Genomic DNA, 21,050 nt, shown 5'->3' with positions numbered 1-21,050 from the left:
TTTTCCAGCGATTTTTATAAAAATAGTACAAGTTCGACCACATTTATGATAGCCAAGGTTGTAGAATTATTAATTCTTACTTCTTCTTCGCAGTACAGAGTGATCCGAATAGAGACCAAATTGTTTTAAAGTTCCCCGTAAGATACTGAAATCGGCTTAAACTAGGAAAAATCCGCACTAAAAGGTTTTTGCACTTGTGCTATGCAAACCTAAGTAAGAATTATAATTCTACAGCTTTGGCGAATTATACGTTTTTACAAAAACGTGGAAAGTGGACTTGAGCAGGACTTGAACTATTTACTCCGTATAAAAACTTCAATAATTTTTTTACGGCGCCCAAATACAGACCAGGGTAACTTGTCGGGAGGAAAAGGGTAAAAATTCTTTTCTTCTTTTTTTTTCAAACGAATTAAAACAATCAAAATGTGAACAATGTGTGGCTTTAATTCATTTGTAACATAATTTCGAGATAATTTCAGTTTGCCAATTTGAAATGTCTTGTCATTTGAATAAAGACTTATACCGTTTGATTTGCTTCCCTTTGAAGTTCTCCATGGGGAACTTTCTTGGAAAAAAATGTGTTTGTATTAGATTTTGCAATATGTTCATCACCTTCTTGCGGTTTGTCGTCTAATTCACCCCGGATCATTGTTAAAGTGCTTGGATATTTCAGTAACCACTCGGGCTATGCACTTGTATAGTTCAATTCCTGAACATCTAAGACCTGATCTGTGGTAACTCAAAAGAAAAACCACCCGAAAGCTTTGATTATTTGATAAACATCAAATCCAAGTGTATATGAAACCCTTCTTGCAGATACGCCCAAGGTTTTCTCACTTATCAAAATTTTAATATATGCCTAAAAACAAGGATAAATATCCAACAAGAAATGCCACATTCCAAAAACACAGCCTCAGTCCCCAAATCGCAACTCCCAGCACGCGGACGTGCACACGACCAGCACAAACACACACACACACGCGCGCACGCACACACATACACAGCAAACACATGCGGACAAAAAGTACGAGTAAAGGAACACAGTGGGGCACCGCCTTGGAACGGCCAGTGGCAAAAACACCACGAGGGAGCTTAAACCGGTTTAAGGTGCGCACCTAACCTCACTCTTACCTCCACCATGTTTTTAAAAGCCACGGGTCCGTGTAAATAGAAGTATTCCCCCGCCAGGTGAATCCCTAACAAATCAATTGCAACTAAAGATGACATGTAAAACACAAAAATGCTCTTGTAAATTTTTATAAAATGCAGAACTTAAGAACCAAATACGCATATGTACTTAATGCATTTGCAGAAGACAGAGCATCAAAAGAAACATTCTTAATGACCCGAAGAGTCAGGTCAGAAAACAAAAATCAAAACAGTTCAGTCCTGACAATAAAAACAGTTCAGGATTTAAAAACTGCCTATCATAGAGTCCTTCCCGTCTTCCGTCAAGAAATGGTAGCGCCCAACTGTAAAAGGATTGAACACTAAACATGCGATGGATATCAAAACAGTTGGGTCATAACCTCATTTTGTAAAACGTTTTATAATTTTACCAAATATAGTTGGAAAATTACCATGACCCAAAATCTTACGAAGTTTGTAAACCATATCCCCATAAAAACCGGGTTTTGAAATCGCAGAACTGACTGAATGTTAAAACAAAATCTGAATTACGGTAGGAAAATTTAGCAAAGTCACATTCGGCCTGTTGCATTGACCATGATTTGTAAAATATAGCAAAATAAGTACAAGAACATTTTATTTTAGTTTTTTAGAGTAAAAGAACAACTCACTGATCACCAGAACTATACATACAATATATACACTGAACATCAAGAAAATAATAAAGAAAGGTAGTCCAAGCTATAAAATGGGTATCAAAGAACTTGTAATAATTGATATTCACAGTGCACTGAGGTATGAGAAAATGAATACATGCAGTGCAGTCGAGCATTATTAATCAAAAGGTATATATGTCTATTGTCAGGAAGTATTGTATGGTGTTTCCTTCAACGACGCTGCTGAGTCCAAGTTTAGAACAGTCTTCAAACATTCAGGGTCGCTTATATCAAGGAATCCTTTGCCGTTGAGATCTGTATAGTTTTCACAATCCAGAACTGCATCATTATACACCTGAAATATTTTTTTAAAAAATGCTTATTTGATGTACAGGGAAATATTTCCTTGAAATTTTCAATCAATCAAATGTCGCAGTTCTTTAAATGACACATCCAGCTGTATCTGAAATAAATTTAGCTTTAAGAAACACCATGTGTCATCCTCGACAACACTGAAACGTCACAATATAAACAAATCTGTCATTTGAATATACATCTGTCTATCAAAATATTTACAATTCAAGCGCATTAACATTAAAAACTGTAAATGAATACCTATGAAATTATTTCCATCAAAGTATTCCGGAGGTCAAAAAGCTCATTTGGCCACTTTAGTTTACATAATTTAAGCCTTTATAGTACAGGTATGCATGTTTAGTTGACACTTTTGCCTTTTAAGGGTCTTACAACAATTAAAATGTATGCATCACTGTATCAAACGGAATTTAGGAAACTTAACAACAGTACTGTAATTATAAGATAAAATGTTGCAGTATGGAAAATTCATCTGCGTATACCCTGGTGTAGAAATACTAAACCGCTGTTTATTTTGTTAATTGAGTCTGCTTTCCACTTCTACGTAAATACTTGTTTAAAGAAATGGACAAACCTTTTTACGAGCTCAAGAATAAAAAAGAACAAGAGGGTCACGATGACCCTGGATCGCTCACCAGAGTAATATGAGCTACATGTTTCAAATGTCAAACTGATGATTTTTAGAATTTTTTTGGAAGATTTTCCGATGTACAATCAAGTAACCCCTGGGGCTGGGTCAATTTGATCCCGGAAGTCATGAGTTGAACAAATTTTGTAGAAGTCTACTAGGCAATGCTACATGTGAAATATCTAAGATCTAGGCCTTCTGGTTTATTTTTAGAAAATTTTGAAGATTTTTCTATGTACAATCAAGTAATCCCATGGGGCGGAGTCAATTTGACACTGGGGGTCATAATTTGAATAAATTTTGTAGAGGTCTACCAGGCAATGCTACATGTGAAATATCTAAGCTCTAGGCCTTCTGGTTTATTTTTAGAAATTTTTTGAAGATTTTCCTATGTAAAATCAAGTGACCCTCTAGGGCGGGGCCAAATTTATCCCGGGGGTCATGATTTGAAAAAAGTTTATAGAGGTCTGCTAGGCAATGTTACCTTTCAAATATCTAAGATCTAGGCCTTCTGGTTTATTTTTAGCAAATTTATGAAGATTTCCCTATGTACAATCAAGTAACCCCTGGGGCTGGGTCAAGATTTGAATAAATTTTGTAGAGGTTCACCAGGCAATGCTTCATGTGAAATATCTAAGCTCTAGGCCTTCTGGTTTATTTTTAGAAAATTTTGAAAAATTTTCTATGTACAATCAAGTAACCCCATGGGGCGGTGTCAATTTGACCCCGGGGGTCATTATTTGAATAAATTTTGTAGAAGTCTACTAGGCAATGCTACATGTCAAATATCTAAGACCTAGGCCTTCTGGTTTATTTTTAGAAACATTTTGAAGATTTTCCTATGTAAAATCAAGTGACCCCTGGGGCTGGGTCAATTTTGATCCTGAGGCCATGATTTGAACAAATTTTGTAGAGGTCTACTAGACAATGCTACATGTCAAATATCTAAGATCTAGACCTTCTGGTTTATTTTTAGAAAATTTTGAAGATTTTTCTATGTACAATCAAGTAACCCCATGGGGCGGGGTCAATTTGATCCCGGGGATCATGATTTGAACAAATTTTGTAGAGGTCCACTAGGCAATGCTACATGTGAAATATCTAAGCTCTAGGCCTTCTGGTTTATTTTAAGTAATTTTTTGAAGATTTTGCTATGTAAAATCAAGTGACCCCTGAGGCGGGGTCACTTTTGACCCCGGGGTCATTATTTGAATAAATTTTGTAGAGGTCCACTAGGCAATGCTACATGTCAAATATCTAAGCTCTAGCCCTTCTGGTTTTTTGTTTTTTTTAATTGAAGATTTTCCTATAGAAATCTATGTAAAATCAAGTGACCCCTGGGGCGGGGTCAATTTTGATCCCGAGGTCATGATTTGAACACTTTTAGTAGAGGTTTACTAGGCAATGCTACATGTCAAATATCTAAGCTCTAGGGCTTCTGGTTTTTGAGAAGAAAATGTTTTAAAATATTCCTATGTAAAATCATATGACCCCTGGGGTGGGGTCAATTTTGACCCCGGAATCATGATTTGAACAAATTTGTTAGAGGTCCACTAGGCAATGCTACATGTCAAATATCTAAGCTCTAGGCCTTCTGGTTTTTTTTTTAATTTGAAGATTTTCCTATAGAAATCTATGTAAAATCCAGTGACCCCTGGGGCGGGGTCAATTTTGACCCCGGGGTCATGATTTGAACAACTTTAGTAGAGGTCTACTAGGCAATGCTACATGTCAAATATCTAAGCTCTAGGGCTTCTGGTTTTTGAGAAAAAGATTTTTTTTAATTTTCCTATGTAAAATCATATGACCCCTGAGGCGGGGTCAATTTTGACCCCGGGGTCATGATTTGAACAAATTTGGTAGAGGTCCACTAGGCAATGCTTCACACCAAATATCTAAGCTCTTGGTCTTCATGTTTTTGAGAAGAAGATTTTTAAAGTTTTTCCTTTCGGTTGTCATGGTAACCAGAGTTCTGCATGGAATTCAATTCTTTGAAAAAAAATTGTAGAGCTTCACCCAAGAAACATTCCTGTGAAGTTTGGATGAAATTGGCCAAGCGGTTTATGAGGAGATGTCGTTTAAAGTAGAAGTTCGCGGACAACGGACGACGGACGCCGGACGGTGAGTGATCAGAATAGCTCACCTTGAGCCTTTGGCTCTGGTAAGCTAAAAAAGAAACATAAAGAAATGGAAAGGTGTCGCATTTTCTTTAATAAAAACAAAAATAAACTAAAGCTGACCACATCTAATGGTGTGTATCCGGGATGTATGCCCTCTCTTAGAGGACTATTGGACTTCCGGTTATAGACCGGAAGGAACGCCATTCTCCTGTCGTTACTGGTATTCGTGTCACTTTTATGCAGAATGTTACTATGTATAAATAAAACGTCACCTGAAATGTAATATTACGTCTCTTAAACCAGGGGTATTTTAAACTGATCCAAAGCTAGTACTTTACATGTACTGCTTTAAAGTCAAGACGTTTTGATATACAAAATCACTTCTTAATGTAAAAATAAATACGCCTTTCCTTCACTGGGAAGAATCATATTAAGAGTCTGTGAAATAATGAATTTGTTAAGGTTCATCATTGTTTCAATTAACACAACTTAAGAATAATAATGCAATTCTTACATATTTAAAGAAACAGCATTTTTGTTAATAAAGACTGGAATTTTAAACATTTCAAATTTCAGGCAATTTAACTTACCCGGCTGTTGTTCAATATATTTAAGTGGGCAGACTTTCAAAAGTTGCTCAACCCTTTCCATGTCAGCGCCTTTTTCACCTCCTGTCAAGGCGTGTTCGATTCTGCCCGCAGTATGTGACCCGTCCAAAACCTAAAATTCCAAGATTAAACAGGCGAAGCATTCAAGACTAATGTGTTTATCACAAAGTAGAAAAACTTTGTATTTTGAAAGATATAAACGGCTTCTGTCTGAAGTAATAAACTGTGTCAATTAACTATAACAATATTAAATGGGGAAAATTGGAACGTAAGTTCATGTTTTGGAAATACACAAATGTATATATTGTAATAATACTATAGACTTTCTCACTGAACACGAGATACTGAATATTAAAAATATTCACTACACTTTATGTAAGTTGATCTTATTTCTACAAATTAAATAACATTAACGAATCAAAATGTCTTACTAAATTTTGACCAATCATCTATTTTGCACTGTTTATCAGCAGTATTTCTGTTATAACGTCGGGCAGTTTACCTAACCAGTGTCCTGGATTCTGTACCAGTCTTAATATGTTTTCAGCATATAACTGACAAATCCAGAAGTATCAGAGATGAAGGAAGAATGATTTCAGAGGCAAGGTCTTTTATCAAATCATCACGAAGAATATACGCATCGCAAGGAGATCGAACTCACGACTCCACAATCCGTAGATCTCCAAACTAAGACAAGCGGGCTAGCTACAAGCAGGTTATGATTTTGGATAAAAAAAAACCCCACAAAATCTGTTATCTCTACAAAGACCAATAAATGGACATTCTTACAAAGTGTGTCTGTACTCCTGTAGTGCAGACAAAGATCCTTTGGAAGGTTAGAACACATCCAAGCGATTAGTGCGCACTCAGATTTGTTCACGAGATGTTATGAAAGGAGGTGCAACACCTAGCAATCCACTCATTCATCAACTTAAAACGGAAGTCTCTTATTCAGATACATTGAGTGGACACCGGGATCCAAAATAACTAGAAAATATAACTACACTAAATCATAATACTGAACTACTTTCTATGGCCGCCTAACGGCTCTTAAGAAATTTCTTCCACTGCAAGATCAGATACTCAGATATTGCAACAATGGATTTTTTTCTTTTAAGCCTGCGTATCTATATAGTTTATCTGGCATGCACATTTCAAAACAACTCAACATTAGAGTCAGTCCTGAATAATACGTTGAAACATAGCAGTCGCATTTCTTGTTTGAATATTACTCAAACTCGAACATAAAATAATGTTGAGGAGCATATTGACTGGATCATACCCACACTAACTTTATATGTTTGTTAGGTTTGTATATATTTGATGAACTTGATGGTTATACCTGGAGGCATCCGTTTGCCTTGTTGATGGGGTCGATTGCAATGAAGGCTGTTATCAAGTCGGGAAAAGGTACAAAATTGTTGTACCAGTATCTGTAAGACATTATGCAACAGAAATTGAGACTTGTGCATAAAAACATTACGGATGGTCGATACCTTTTTTCTAATTGATAGTAAGATTCATGCATAAGAAACTTAAGATACACAGAGCGCTGATAAGCAAAGTAATGACAGATTTGGTTCCACTGAGTCTGCTCATGCGAGGTTATTAAATTTGCAAGTTCTCCGTTAGCGATCGTATAAACCTATTATTCCAAAGCAATGATTTGAAATTTACCATCAAATGACAAGTGATATACAAAAGCGGCACAGTAAAATCCGATTATTTGTACATTAAATGCTTAAAATATTTAAAAATATATATACGTAGTAACGGAAACGACGAGGTGACAAGTGTGCGTTTTTCCCCATCCCATCACCAGGAAATGCTAGCTCTTTCACATGAGCGGCCGCGAGTTAACTAGTACCTCATTCCCATAAGTTAGTATCTCGTGTTCACGAGAGGAAAACGAACGCACACTTGCAGGGGCTACCATATGTAGTACATGTTTGTAGAAGATTTTCAAAAGGAAATGTAGAGCTTATAGAAGCGTCCATTTAGTTCAACGCAAACAGATTCGCACATAGCAAATAGAGTTATCCAAGAATTTACATTGTAATTGAAAGATATTACAATGTAGTCTGCCTATATATCCAGAAAAGTGGCCTAGAAATTGCCTTTGATGGCATTTTTTGTTAATGCCCGACAGCCATGTTCATTGTTAACTTTATAAAAATTGGAAAAGTTTCAGGGGGGCTGTCGCCTTCTAAGGGTCATAGTAAGGTCACAGCACAAGGTCAAAGGTCAATAAGTGCATTTTTGTTATAAACGTCAGAGTTCGCCACTTTGCTACCTTTTAATATAAACTTGTAATTTTTCGGTGATAATTATGAATTTGAGAAGAAAAAATAAATTACTTCGTGTATATTTATTGCATTTGAGACTGGCAAAATTCAAAACGACTAAAGTTATTTTTATAGAATGAGCTTAATTTTTCGTACGCTCTGATTTTCTGTTCCTTTATAAAAGCTATCTTTTTTTTTGTTTGATATTCTAAAACTTCCGTTTTCAGGCTAACACTTTTTAAAAAGGCTAGCTGATTGCCTGTATGATTGTCTGTATGAACAGTACAGGTAGAAAAAAGTCTTTGGCGCGTATTATAAGACTGGTACAGTTAAACTTCGTTTGCTCGAATGTGAATTATTCGCTTACTACTGACTCGAATTCATCGTCAGGTCTATATAATGTGTACTTCACGTTGGCTTGTCCTACTGATATCTCGAACACATTTCGCTTGTCCCGTCGAGCTCTAGCGAACATATAGTTTGACTGTAATAACTGTTGACAGATGTAAAGATTCCTTTGGAAGCATAGAACTCAAGGACGTTAAAAATGCAAACTCAGTTTGATTAGGTCTGTTGTGAGTTTAGTATGAAATGTGCAAATTCTCTCAAGCATTATCTAAAATGGTCTATGCTGTCAATTAAAAATCTATTCCAGTGGTTATGCATGTGCTGTATTAATTTCAGGAATGTGTGGTTGTTGCGAATACCATCTATGTACAAACATTAAGCTATATCAAAGTTTAAATATTAGATAACCGCAAATGTTATGTTGTTTTTTATTTTCATTCCATAAGCATTAAAATGGTACTCTTCATATTTTTGAATCAGCTAAACAATATTACTTTACACATTAAAGTTAGGCTATTATAAGAACTGGTAACCGTTCTTCAAGTGTTTTCAATATCTACAATTTTGTAACTACCGGTATTTGTTTATATTGGTTCTATAAATGTCATAACTTCAAAAAGGCTTAATAATTGTCAGTGAATTTGAAAGTATATCGAATATTATTAGTATTATTTTTATGACTGTGAATATAGGGGAAAACATATTTGTTTTCCTGTTACAACGCCTTTAGATTTTCGAGTATTTGGCTGGTGATAGGACCGGGTAGAGCAAACTTACCAATGTATCACGAAGGAATCTAATGTTATAAAATGAAACAAATGTGACCTACGCTATTTCAGCTTTAAATGTGTAAAATTAAATATATTGTTAATTAAATTCAGTGCGGAATGCTAGAATGAACTACCCTTATATAAAAATAACGTCTTACCCTAGTATAAAAAATGATTAAACCCCATATAATGGAATAATAGTCCCACTTCACAAGCTATAGACGTCTTAGACTGACATGTTCAATCGACAGTATTTGTTTATTATAAATCAATCGTTTTTAATTTCGAATCTCTTCTTCATGCTCTTCTCATCTTGTAGGAAGTTATTTTTACACATTGTATATCTCTTAGTTACTATCGAAACAGCATTTTTCATCATTTTGATTAGCTGAACTATCATCTGTTAGGAATCATGAAGATATCGAAAGGTATATTTTAATATTTTACTGAATGTGACTTAATGTTACTATTATAAAAAATCTAAAGCAACCTTTCTGATGTTTTTATATCTTTATTTTTACATTTTAATTTGTAAAACATCTGAATGACTAATGTTTCAGTTCCAAGATACTAGCTTTCTTTTTACAATGTAATCAAGGACATCCTGTCTGAAACCAAATAAAATAATGCAAATATCGCATTAAGAGCTTCGGTGATAGTTCTTGAAATGTTCTATTTAATTATAAATACATAAAATATGATGATAAATGTCTGACCGATAGTAGAAAAATGAAAGAAATTACAGCAAATCAAAGACAGGGTGTATAGAGTACTTAGTTTAATTCCTACCGATCTGTTCTGTTTTGTTTTGTTACCGTACATGTACTGTGTACACCAATAATGTGACCGATATTTCAGTTATTCCTCTAAAATGGTCCTATTTAACCATCACCTCGTGGGCAAATTAACATAAATCTATATAATATAATGAATTATCACCAGTATTGAAATCATTTCTTTAGGAGCTGGAGAAGCATTCCATACATGTAAATGTTACTTTCAACAGTATTTCAGTCATGTAACGGCGGTCAATTAACCTAATCTGTGTTTCTTGAGTCTCTACAAGTATTAGTCTTTTTCCGCAAGTAACTGCCAACTTCTCCAAATGATTCAGAAGTGGAGGACGAAATTACTCCTGACACTGTCTATTATCAAATCATCATGGAGAACATATTGAGCTAAAATACTTGGTTGTATACATGACAGTAAAGTGATTTTAACTGTTTATGTGAGATTTTTTTATATATTTATATGTAATTCATTTTCGTTGTAGTCTCTCTCCTCAAAACCAACCATATTTTCTCCTTCGCACACATTTATCAAAAGGTGTACAATATGTAAATAATCTTTTGGTAGTCAGTTCAAAGCTTAAATTCAAATTTTATTGCTACCTCACTTTTGTTTTTATCTCTGCTAAAGTTTGACAGATTTGAATAAAAATTGGACACATTGCTTAATGACCAGTTCAATTAGATAAACATAACAGCGATATCAACTGTGGGTACATTCATTGATTCATGACAGTTCAAATAGGGTAACCTAAAAATTAAACGTCACAGAATGGATGCAACTTGGTGCTGGTCTCTATGTGGCAAGTACTGCCATCTGCAGTATTGAACACTTTTGTCATTAATTGGTGTCATTAATGACGTCCAAAACCTGATATAAAATTAACATGTTCATATTGAAAATATTGACGGATGTTCCATTTCAACTAAACATAGTTGACCATTCAGAATATGGTACTTTGAATTTCTGCTGTAATGAATTTACTAATTATTAGACATTTAATTTAAGGGTTACATTATTGTTACCCTTACGGTTAAATGAATATAATTCAGGCTATGATCGTTTTTATGTTTTATTATGATAAAATAATCATTAAACATTGTGTAGAACATTCATCAAAATCTGTCAAAATTTGGCGATAAAAAAAAAAGTTGTCGAGTATATTATTAATAAACGCACCATTTTGATTCCTGTAGTACCTTAGAAGTCATTTTCAAAAGTTCATTTTTGACCTTGACATGTGTGACCTTGAAATTACATTAAAAAAAACCTTGGATACGATAATACCAAACATATTTTTGCAGTTGATCCAAATATATCAAGTATAATACACTTTGCCATCGTACGCCACTTTTCCCAGATATATATTATTCTATATAATATAATATATATATAATATATATATTTTTAATATTATCATCAGTTTTATTTACCAAAATACTAAAGGGCGTTTGAAAAACAATATTTAAACCAATTTAGATGTCTATATGAAAACAAAACGAGTGCACAACGGTGTAGTTTATTCGTAAATGCACTCATTTGACCTTTGACCCCATTATACTGTAAGGAGGAACCCTAGAAGGCGACAGCCCCTTTTAAATTTCATGTTTGATCCTAAGGAACACTTTTATAATAATATCCGAGCATTAACAAAAAATGCCATCAGAAGTCACATTTTCCTCAGATATTGGCAGACTAATGGGTGTGCTTTGCACAAACATTTACAAGATTTCAAAAAAAAAATGCATTATAGTGTGAAAGTCAATCTTTTAATCAGTCAAATTTCATATGTATTTTGTAAGAAACATAAAAGAATAGCTTACCCGTAATCTTGGTGCCAACATCTCTGTCCCCCTGTTTTAGGATGTTTAATAACAATCTTAGAATGATAGTGGTATACTTCCCCTCCAAGGAGCTGTAATATTAACATTATTTCTATTAAGTTTATGTTTGAATACGATAAAGATCACTTCCGCTTTTGGAGAAAATAGAACAAGTGAAGGAAAGGAAATATATTTTTTCAGTGGTAATTACCATGGTAATATTTTGTTTTTAAACATGTTCACTAACAGAAAGTTTGAACACTTTACGAGAGTTAAACACCAAATACGTTTACAATTTGTATTGTTGTTCAGAAATAATGAAAAACTGTTGGTTTGAAACGCAGGGCATGCTACCGTTAACTCGAGCATAGTGTTGAATAGTTTAAGTAAAATAATCTGGAATAACACAAAGAAATGATATTACAGTAAATAATAGAAGTTACGGTCTAAAATATATAAGGAATGGTCAAGAAGTTGTGTTTGCTAAAGTGTTTGCTGTATTCTTCAAATTTTGTCTTATTTTTTTCGTTAGACTATCTGCTTGATGATTAGTATTGGTTCTATTTTTGACATTCTTGGTCGCCATCTTGGATCCAAATTGGCAATACTGTTCCTTCTTTAAGCCATTCTGATGGATGCCCGGACAAACCTGAGGCATTGTTACGTATTTAACCTGGTGTGCTGCAGTAAGTGTGGAATTTTTAATTACAAATCATATAACGGGGGAAATGGGGCGGGGGTTAAATGTTGTATAGGTTTGTTGAAAATATGATGTGAAAGTGTTAACATATCTCCAGTTTTGCTTTCTTTTAATAGCTACAAACTGCGTGTAGTTACGTCTAGAATGTTTCATTTAGAATGTAACTATTGCTCATCGATTTTGACCGCCATTCTGCCGACTTCATACCAGCAGTTCAACGAATAGAGGTCATTCGCTGGGAATATCCACGCCATCAACCACTAGCAACTTTAGAAGTCCATCAACAGAATCAGACAAAGCGAAACCACACTTCTCAAGAAATTTTACTGTGAAGTATTGTCGTGTTAGAGAACAACATCTGAAAGTTATTGCTACACTTGACTTCGTCACACCAGATATTGTATGTGGTACCGAGTCAAAGAACTTCTAGGAGTGCAAAAATATCTGTAAAAGGTATCCAGATACAGAAATTATATCCTATGACGAGATGGGTGTGTGTTTACATGCGTGAGGACATATTTTGCTGCAGTTGAACAAACTACATTAGTTTCATAGCTTGAAAGGATAATAAATTTTGTGAAAAAATGAATAGGACATAAACGGGACAACAAAACTAGAATTTAAATATTACCTGGAATTATGTAGACAGGAAATTAAGAAGGACTGAAATAAATTATGTAAACAGATCAATCCAGGAAGGGTTCGAAAAAACAACAATTAATTTTGAAGATTCCTTAAATCTGAAATGAGCGGTAACATGGGTACATCTGCATTTGTAAAAGAAAATTACTTTTTAATGATACTGAAGAAAATGCTGAGATCTTATTAAACAATTTCGTTCCGTATTCAAAAGGGAATTAAACAACTCTATTCCATCACTAAAGAAATAATGCCAACACGAAGTACTACCTAGTCAATTACAGTACCTGGTGTAGAAAAACTCTTAAACAATTTAAAGGCCATGGGATCTAATAACACCGCAAATGTAATATTATAAAATTTTGCTTATCAGCTAGTCTACGAAATATGTTCTCATCTTTCAAACATCTGTAATTAGTGTTACTTTACCTAGTGATTGCATTAGCGCAAAATTGCCACCTGTATTGGAAAAGATGACGTTTATTTTGCGTGTTGCCCATTTGTTGCCTCTCGAACACATCACTGACACACTTCCTGCATCGAAAGAGGCAACATGTACAGCAACTTGAATCATGGCTTTCACTTCGGATTCTCATGTAAAACACATCTTTTAGTAACACTAAATTACATTCTTTCATCTCTTGATGCAGGACACAAAATTGATATCATCATTTAAAGCTTTTGATACTGTTCCACGACACGAATAATTATTCCAACTTGAAGGTTTAGTCATTGAAGAAGAAAACTAATAATTACAATTTAGTGTAAAATGCTGTGTTATGAGTGTTGATAATAAAAGCACCGTACTTTTACTGATATGTGGACCCATTTCAAAAAAGATACAAAAAATTAATAGCTAGGATCAATTCTTCCGGAAATCTTTCTTGAAAACCGCATACATGTAAAACAACAATGAAGATGAATTCTATCATGACTCTCCCGCGATGAAACCCGAGGTGTTGCTCTGAAAACATCATGAAAACAGCATAGCTGGCTCTTGTAAGATCAGTTCTCGACCATAGAACAATACCATGAATCCGATTCGGAGGGTTCACTGCTATGTGACATCATAAATCAAGAAGAAAGGGTTGCTAAAAGAACCTGAAGCTGCCGCCTCTAAAGGAACATTGCACAGTGAACAGACCTACCTCCTTCAAGTGCAAAGTAGCTGAGGATCTGGTGACAGCACATCCATCTTATGAGTATTTAACAGAGGCAAAATACAACAGATGCATTAAAGCTAAATTTAAAGACAGTTGTACCTCAAATAAAATTGAAACCCAAGTGATAAAGGATTTGCAGTTAAAACATTTAGAAGAACAATTATTACACTCTTCTTCTTGAAAACGTGTTTGGACTGTAACAATCTGGACAGCAATGTGATCCGCGCAAAGACAGAGGTCTTAACGTTGGCCCTAGGACTGTAACAATCTGGACAGAAGCGTAATCCGCGCAAAGACAGGAGAAGGCTTGATATTTGTACTTGGACTGTAACAATCTGGACAGCAGTGTGATCCGCGCAAAGACAGGATAAGGCTTGACGTTTTCCCTTAGACTGTAACAATCTGGAAAGCAGTGTGATCCGCACAAAGACAGGAGAAGGCTTGACGTTTGACCATGAACTGTAACAATCTGGACAGCAGTGTGATCCGCGCAAAAACAGGAAAAGGTTTGACGTTTGCCTTTGGACTGTAACAATCTGGACAGCAGTGTGATCCGCGCAAAGATAGGAGAAGGCTTGACGTTTTCCCCTGGACTGTAACAATCTGGACAGCAGTGTGATCCGCACAAAGACAGGAGACCGCTTGACGTTTGACCCTGAACTGTAACAATCTGGACAGCAGTGTGATCCGCGCAAAGACAGGAAAAGGCTTGACGTTTGCCTTTGGACTGTAACAATCTGGACAGCAGTGTGATCCGCGCAAAGACAGGAGAAGGCTTGACGTTTGACCCTGAACTGTATCAATCACGACAGCAGAGTGATCCGCGAAAAGACAGGAGAAGGCTTGACGTTTGACCCTGAACTGTAACAATCTGGAAAGCAGTGTGATCCGCGCAAAGGCAGGAGAAGGCTTGACGTTTGTCCTTTGTGATTAAGCGTCTCCTTCGGAACATGTCAACTTGGTAACAAATACAGATACAGACATAGATACAACCTTACATGCACTGAGTTGTGCAAGTGTTTAAAAATCAGATAACTGTCAGCCAAGACATAGAAGATATTAGGAAAATAACATGTATAAGAAAAACCCTTTTGAATTACAGAGCACAAACAAGTAAACAGATATAGCAAACCCGGTTCATGAGATGTAATGAAATATTCGACACCCCTTACACCCCCTTGAACCATGTACATAGATATGTTTGTGCAATGTTGTTTATTCAGAGTAGTTACTGGAAAATAAAAGTTTTTGTTATCATTTTTTCCTGAAATTGACAGCCATCAATTCAATGTTTTAGGTAAATGTTTACGTTACTGAAACTGATAGTTGTAGTGTTATATGTTAGTGATCACTTAAATGATTACAAATTGTATATTAAAATCTAATGTTGTCAATTTCAGTATACAGAGTACTGAATTTAAAGTATTGCCACAATATATTTGCTTGAAACTATTCATAAGAAAAAATCCATTTCAGTCCGCATGTCAATGTAAACCCTGCGGAATATTAAACTTATGAGCAAATATCGCTAATTTGGATTCAGTCTTAAAGGGACTAACCAACACATTTTAAGCAAAACAATAGTTTTGTCTCAAAAATTTATAAAAAGTGAGTACTCTGAAAGTGACAAGTGGTACAAACTTATTGACATAAGACTTTTGCACAATATTATTATAAATAAGCAAAACTAATCTGCAGAAGATAGTAAACCGTTGCAACGCTTTTGAAATAACGTAATAAAATGTACATTCTTCATGCATTTTTAACAATGTCCAACTTTAATTTTTATTCACTTTATCATTTTCAGTGTTATATGTACATTCTATGCCAAACTTGGTCGAAGTGAACATGTTAAAAAATGTCACCCAAACTGTGGGAGAGTAGCTTTAAGATAGAATATACTGAGTACTATTTTAACAGAAAATGTGTAACCTTTGTTCTGTTTGTTTACAGGTATGTTTAGATAAGTTTAGAGTGATAAGAATGAAGAATTCCCACTGTGAACAGATGTGTGAAAAATGTTGTTCTAATTAAGATTTATGATAATCTATGAGCAATATGGCGGCCATTTTGAATTCCAAGATGGCCGCCATACCAATGACCTTTAAAAGGAACCAATACTTTTTGTATTCAGCATTGCAATATCTTTCATAAAAACATTTCTGAAGAGTTCAGGAAGAATTTCCGTAGACTGACTATTCAGAGTATGCCACTAGAGAAAATAATAATGCTGATGTACCTGTGCACACGTTTCAACCAATTTTTGAGTCCTTACAGCCATACCAAAAACATCGTTCCCTGGGAAATTCCACGTGGTTTGGACGCTATGGTTTCCATCACTGTCCTTTACCTTAATGGAATACATAAATATTTTATTATCAAAATGTAAAATACGGCGAAAAGTACATTTTTGAAAATAAAAACACATTTAGACCAACATATTGGAATCATGCAAAGGTATAAATTTGTTCATTTAATAACCACACTCAATTTGAAAGGTAAAAGATGTGTCTTAGGAAACGTATAAATAAAAATGGGAATGCAAATGTATATATTTTGACATTTTAATAGAAATAGGTTAAATATCGTACAAATATCACACGAGTTTTTCGATAGGGCGTGAAAACGACGTTATTTTGTTTTCGTTGTCATTTTCTTACCATATCGTGTTTCCCTTGTTTCTAAATTCTAGACATTTTAGTGTACTTTTGTGACTTTTTAAAAATGGGTTGATGTCGTAAAATGAGCAAATTTACATGGTGTAGTTGTATGATTATATTAAAATTTTGAAATGTTATAAACATCATATTGTTTTATGGTTAAATTAGATTTCAAGAAAACATTTTTATTAGGTTTTAAGATATTGGCAAAATAACAAATGGCGGGTTAGCTGTTTTGTCCAGTAATAAACCATGTGTTATATTAGATGTGTACATACACGTTAACTGACTGACATGAGCCTCGTGCCTACGTGGTTGAACTGCACTCTACGTACATCATGCAGGTAGCTTTCGGAAGGCCGGTCTACCCAAGTGCCAGTCCATGCCTGAACCAATGCCCAGAGAGGCAAAAGTTGGAACATTTTCCATATGACATAAATGGTGACACTCTAAAATCAACTGAACAAAATATAGTACTTAATTCAATTAAAAATATGTACTTTCGTAACTTTGCTTGCTGGAAAGAATTAATGCAATTAATAGCAAGTATTTTTCTTATAGATCTTTATTATATACCGACATGCAATACTGCATACAGAAAAATAGTACCTACTTGAAATTCGTATTTGTGGTACGCTTCGCCTTCTTCATAATTTTTTATGATCTGTTCAACTTCTTCCAATGAAAACAGTTTTCTTTAAATAAGCAAAACATACACATTCATTAAATTTAGATATTCGTAGCATAGAAAATGAGCTAAAGAAATATCATAAAAGATATTTTCAGCTGATATTTCGAGTCTCACTTTAAGCTTTGGTTTCGCCAGATACACATATATGGCTCTCATGCAAATTTTGAGAAAGCGGTGACCTCAAACAAAAATGCTTATGCATTACTTATTTGTTTTTCTACAAAAAATACTATAAGTGAAGAAGAAAACAGCATTTTCATTTCACTTTGCTTCGATTGTTCGAGTTAAAACTGAAAAAAAGGTTGAAACTTCACAGATCGCCCAACACGACAAAAACGAAGATCTTGTAGGTTCGGTTTAATTGAGCCTGTACGTGGACGGTAGTGGAAATGCATCCCTCTGGTCCAGAGTTGAGAAGATCACAACACTTGCACATTACAAATACCAAAGTACAATTTTAAGACATCTGCAACACGTGTTCATACGGCAAATTACATGGAACTTTAAATGATTGCCGGGGCAACAAATACGAAACTACAATTTTAAGACATTTGCAACTTGTGTTCATACGTCTTCAGTACAATTTTCCATGAAAAGCAGCGTGTGGTCCCCACTTTCTAAAGAAAGGGCTACCTCTCAACGTGAAAACAGTGGGCAGTACTCAACAAACTAGAATTTACTAAGGGGTATATCTAGAAAATAGTTCAACACTGGTAATATGTCGCATTTATTTAAAGCATTGCACAAGACAAAGAGCAAGTGCACACCATAATTTTAAAATTGACGTTATAAAAACATTTTGAACAACTAATGAATCAGTTAGGCTGTTAAATAGAAAGCTGTTAAATGAGATTCCACGTCTTTCAACCATAATGTACTGAAAGTGTACAATAAATACTAATGATATAATTGATATTCTAACATGACCCGATTTGTTAGAAGGCTGAAAACTGACAATTCATTGTTCTGACATCACAGCGTTAGACGGCATAGCGGCGCGTTGGAAAAGAAATCAACAGAAACCAGGCAAATATTTTATGGATATCGTCAAGGACGTACATAATAATCCTTGATAACGTATTACAATCGAAATAATATATCTTAAACAGTGATTTGCTCGTGAATAAAATCATTGTTTGTCGTTTAGATGCGCATAATTATATCTCGGGCTGCGCCCTCGTGATATAAATCTTTCGCATCTAAACTCCAAACAATGATTTTATTCAATGACATATCACTGCTTGGGAAATATTATTTCTTAAGTAATAAATGCACAAATTTATCTTCCGGGTTAGTTAAATGGGTCAACGATAAACTGTTTACCTTACGATAATATATCCATGTTTCAAATAAGCATCCTTCATTGCATCGTTAACAATATAATCGTCTTCATTGTAGACAACCTCCATCTTGATTAAGTTAATACATTTCAATTTTTACCTGAAATTAAATTTGTACTCCTGATATCAAATGAGTACAAACGACAACAATATATTACACAAAAGATTTGCAATTTTATCAAACGAAGGTGACCTTGATTTACAATATCGAATACCGACTCACTCTATCGTGAAGATAGACTATTAGTTTAAACGTGTAATTTCATGAACGTAAGAATAGGCAACTGGGTAGTAAATAACGTTTTGCCCTTATCATATTGGACACGATTGATTCTGCCTTTGCGACCAGTGCAGATTCGTACAGTCTGATCAAGATTTGCACTGTTCGCCATTCAGTGTGTATGTTTTTTGGTAAGGACCCCTTTTAACAGTTAATGGTACTGTCTGAATTGAAGGGCGGACGAGTTCATTATAGAAATTTAGCAGGGTAAGGGTTATGAGGCAAATTTCATTTATCGTTTGATATTTTAGTTGCGAATTTCTTTACTTTAAATAATAATAGCATAACGACACAACTCATATACATTGATCTTAAAAAATACCTGGATTGTGCATATGTCACGGTATAGAACTTGAATATTTAAACGGGGAGAAAGTGTGTAGGCGGCCGGGTAGCTCAGTCAGTAGAGCATCGGAACAGTATTCCGAGGCCCCGGGTCGAGTCCCGGTCTGGCTGCACATTAATTTTTTCTCACCCTGTGACATTTGGCGCCCAACATCACACCCTATAAACGACTGTAGCCCCCCTCTTCCTCTTGCGAGTGATCAAAACAATAAACAGACACGCGAAAGGTAAGAATCGTCTTCAAATTCATTATTTTGCTTTACACTGTATGTGTATTAAAGTTTAACGATAAGTCTAACATAAAAATGTGTATATGGTGATATAATAGATGAAACTGACAGGTAATGTTTACAAAATGTTGACTAATCACACTCATTGCATGAAAATTCACTCGACCAAGTCACGAAACTGATAAAGATTACGCCAAATTGATTTGTAATCCAATTATCCATGATGCTTTCTGTAATATGTATGCATACTCCATAAATATATGTAAATAAAATGTTTCGTATTTATTGCGTTTTTGAATGAAATTGATTTTTTATCTACTCTGTGTAAAAACATTAACTGTATGCCGACTTGCCAATTTTGATATTTGATCTGAACGCGTATTTGCGAGTGATACTGTATTCCATCTTGCGAGTAGAGTAGGCGATTAATGTCCTTTAAAGGCGTCAATGAAATTTTAAATGCAAACAAAATTGTCCTTTTGATCAGTCGTCATGTTTATAATGTCATTTAATGTCTAACCCCTCGTGCGATACTTGTACTAATCCATTGGGGGTGGGGATGGAGTGTCTGTGACTCGCTATCCTACTTAATTAAATAATTAATTGAATGCTTCAGCGTCGTTTACATGCAAGTATTCAGTGTTGGTTTTACACACATATGTCACAAACTGACATACGGGCCTCAATGTATCTGTAGTGTAAATACAGGTATTGCATCATCTTTTTGTAAATTTTTGAGTTATTGAGGTAAATGTCAGATTTTACGGATAAAATACCTCTCGTGTTTTTCTGTATTTCATAAGTTGAATTTCCATGTAAATTTTATTAAATTCGGTTCAGTAACAAGAAAGTTGGTATTTTATAAACTTCAGTAACTTATGTTTTTATCCCCAAAACCACTATAACGGGCCTTAAATTGTAAATTTCAATCCGCGTCAAAGTAGTCAGATTTCCCGGCTATAATGTGATTCCCGTGAAAATGCAAATAATCAGAGTACACGCATAAGCCATGAGTCCCATGAAATTTAGTATTTGACGGGACATTACCCTACAAATAGACTGGACTAGATATGCCTAGTGCACACCACTTTCGACATTAGAAGAATTTACATCAAATTGATATCATATTCATGCTAGCTTTTGTATTACGTTTATTTCGCATTACATCGTATTAATATGTGATTATAAATAATAGCTGCAGTTTATCATTTCCTATCTATAATTTTTCATCATAAACTTTTCATATCTTTTCCATACTTTAACTTTAGACTTGTTAGTAATTTTAGAAATAATGGAAGTAATAAGTGACGTATACTAATCACGTGACGTATGAACTTAGTAGCACATAATATTTTGTATAAGTAGCACGTATTATTTATGGGAGCCTATGGAGGTATGGTGTACCCAAAGGAGCAGTTTTATGCCCTTGCTTATTTGTTTTGCTATGGTGCTTACCATATGTTATATATTTT

The 21,050-nt window shown here is 34.7% G+C and overlaps 1 protein-coding gene across 1 annotated transcript; it reads right to left on the bottom strand.

Annotated features, from left to right (window-relative positions):
- Window positions 1-1,241: 1,241 nt before the first annotated feature.
- Window positions 1,242-18,960, bottom strand: LOC123549344 (L-proline trans-4-hydroxylase-like). The gene is made up of 8 exons (XM_045337365.2): window positions 18,707-18,960; window positions 17,306-17,387; window positions 16,272-16,382; window positions 11,531-11,622; window positions 6,858-6,948; window positions 5,498-5,627; window positions 5,028-5,179; window positions 1,242-2,139 (listed from the first exon to the last, which is right to left on the bottom strand). Exons 1-8 carry the CDS (start codon window positions 18,790-18,792, stop codon window positions 1,990-1,992), a joined length of 894 nt encoding a protein of 297 aa, XP_045193300.2. The 5' UTR covers window positions 18,793-18,960; the 3' UTR covers window positions 1,242-1,989.
- Window positions 18,961-21,050: the final 2,090 nt, after the last annotated feature.

The sequence above is a fragment of the Mercenaria mercenaria genome, chromosome 15 (assembly GCF_021730395.1).
Source record: "Mercenaria mercenaria strain notata chromosome 15, MADL_Memer_1, whole genome shotgun sequence".
NCBI classification, from domain to species: domain Eukaryota; kingdom Metazoa; phylum Mollusca; class Bivalvia; order Venerida; family Veneridae; genus Mercenaria; species Mercenaria mercenaria.
This window is presented reverse-complemented; position numbering and strand designations above follow the sequence as displayed.

Coding starts and splice junctions, on each gene's coding strand:
- LOC123549344 (XM_045337365.2), bottom strand. CDS start 18,792: ATGGAGGTTGTCTACAATGAAGACGATTATATTGTTAACGATGCAATG. Junction 5,628..6,857: donor AGGCAAACGGATGCCTCCAG/GTATAACCATCA, acceptor TTGGAATTTTAG/GTTTTGGACGGGTCACATAC. Junction 5,180..5,497: donor ATATATTGAACAACAGCCGG/GTAAGTTAAATT, acceptor ATTACATTTCAG/GTGACGTTTTATTTATACAT.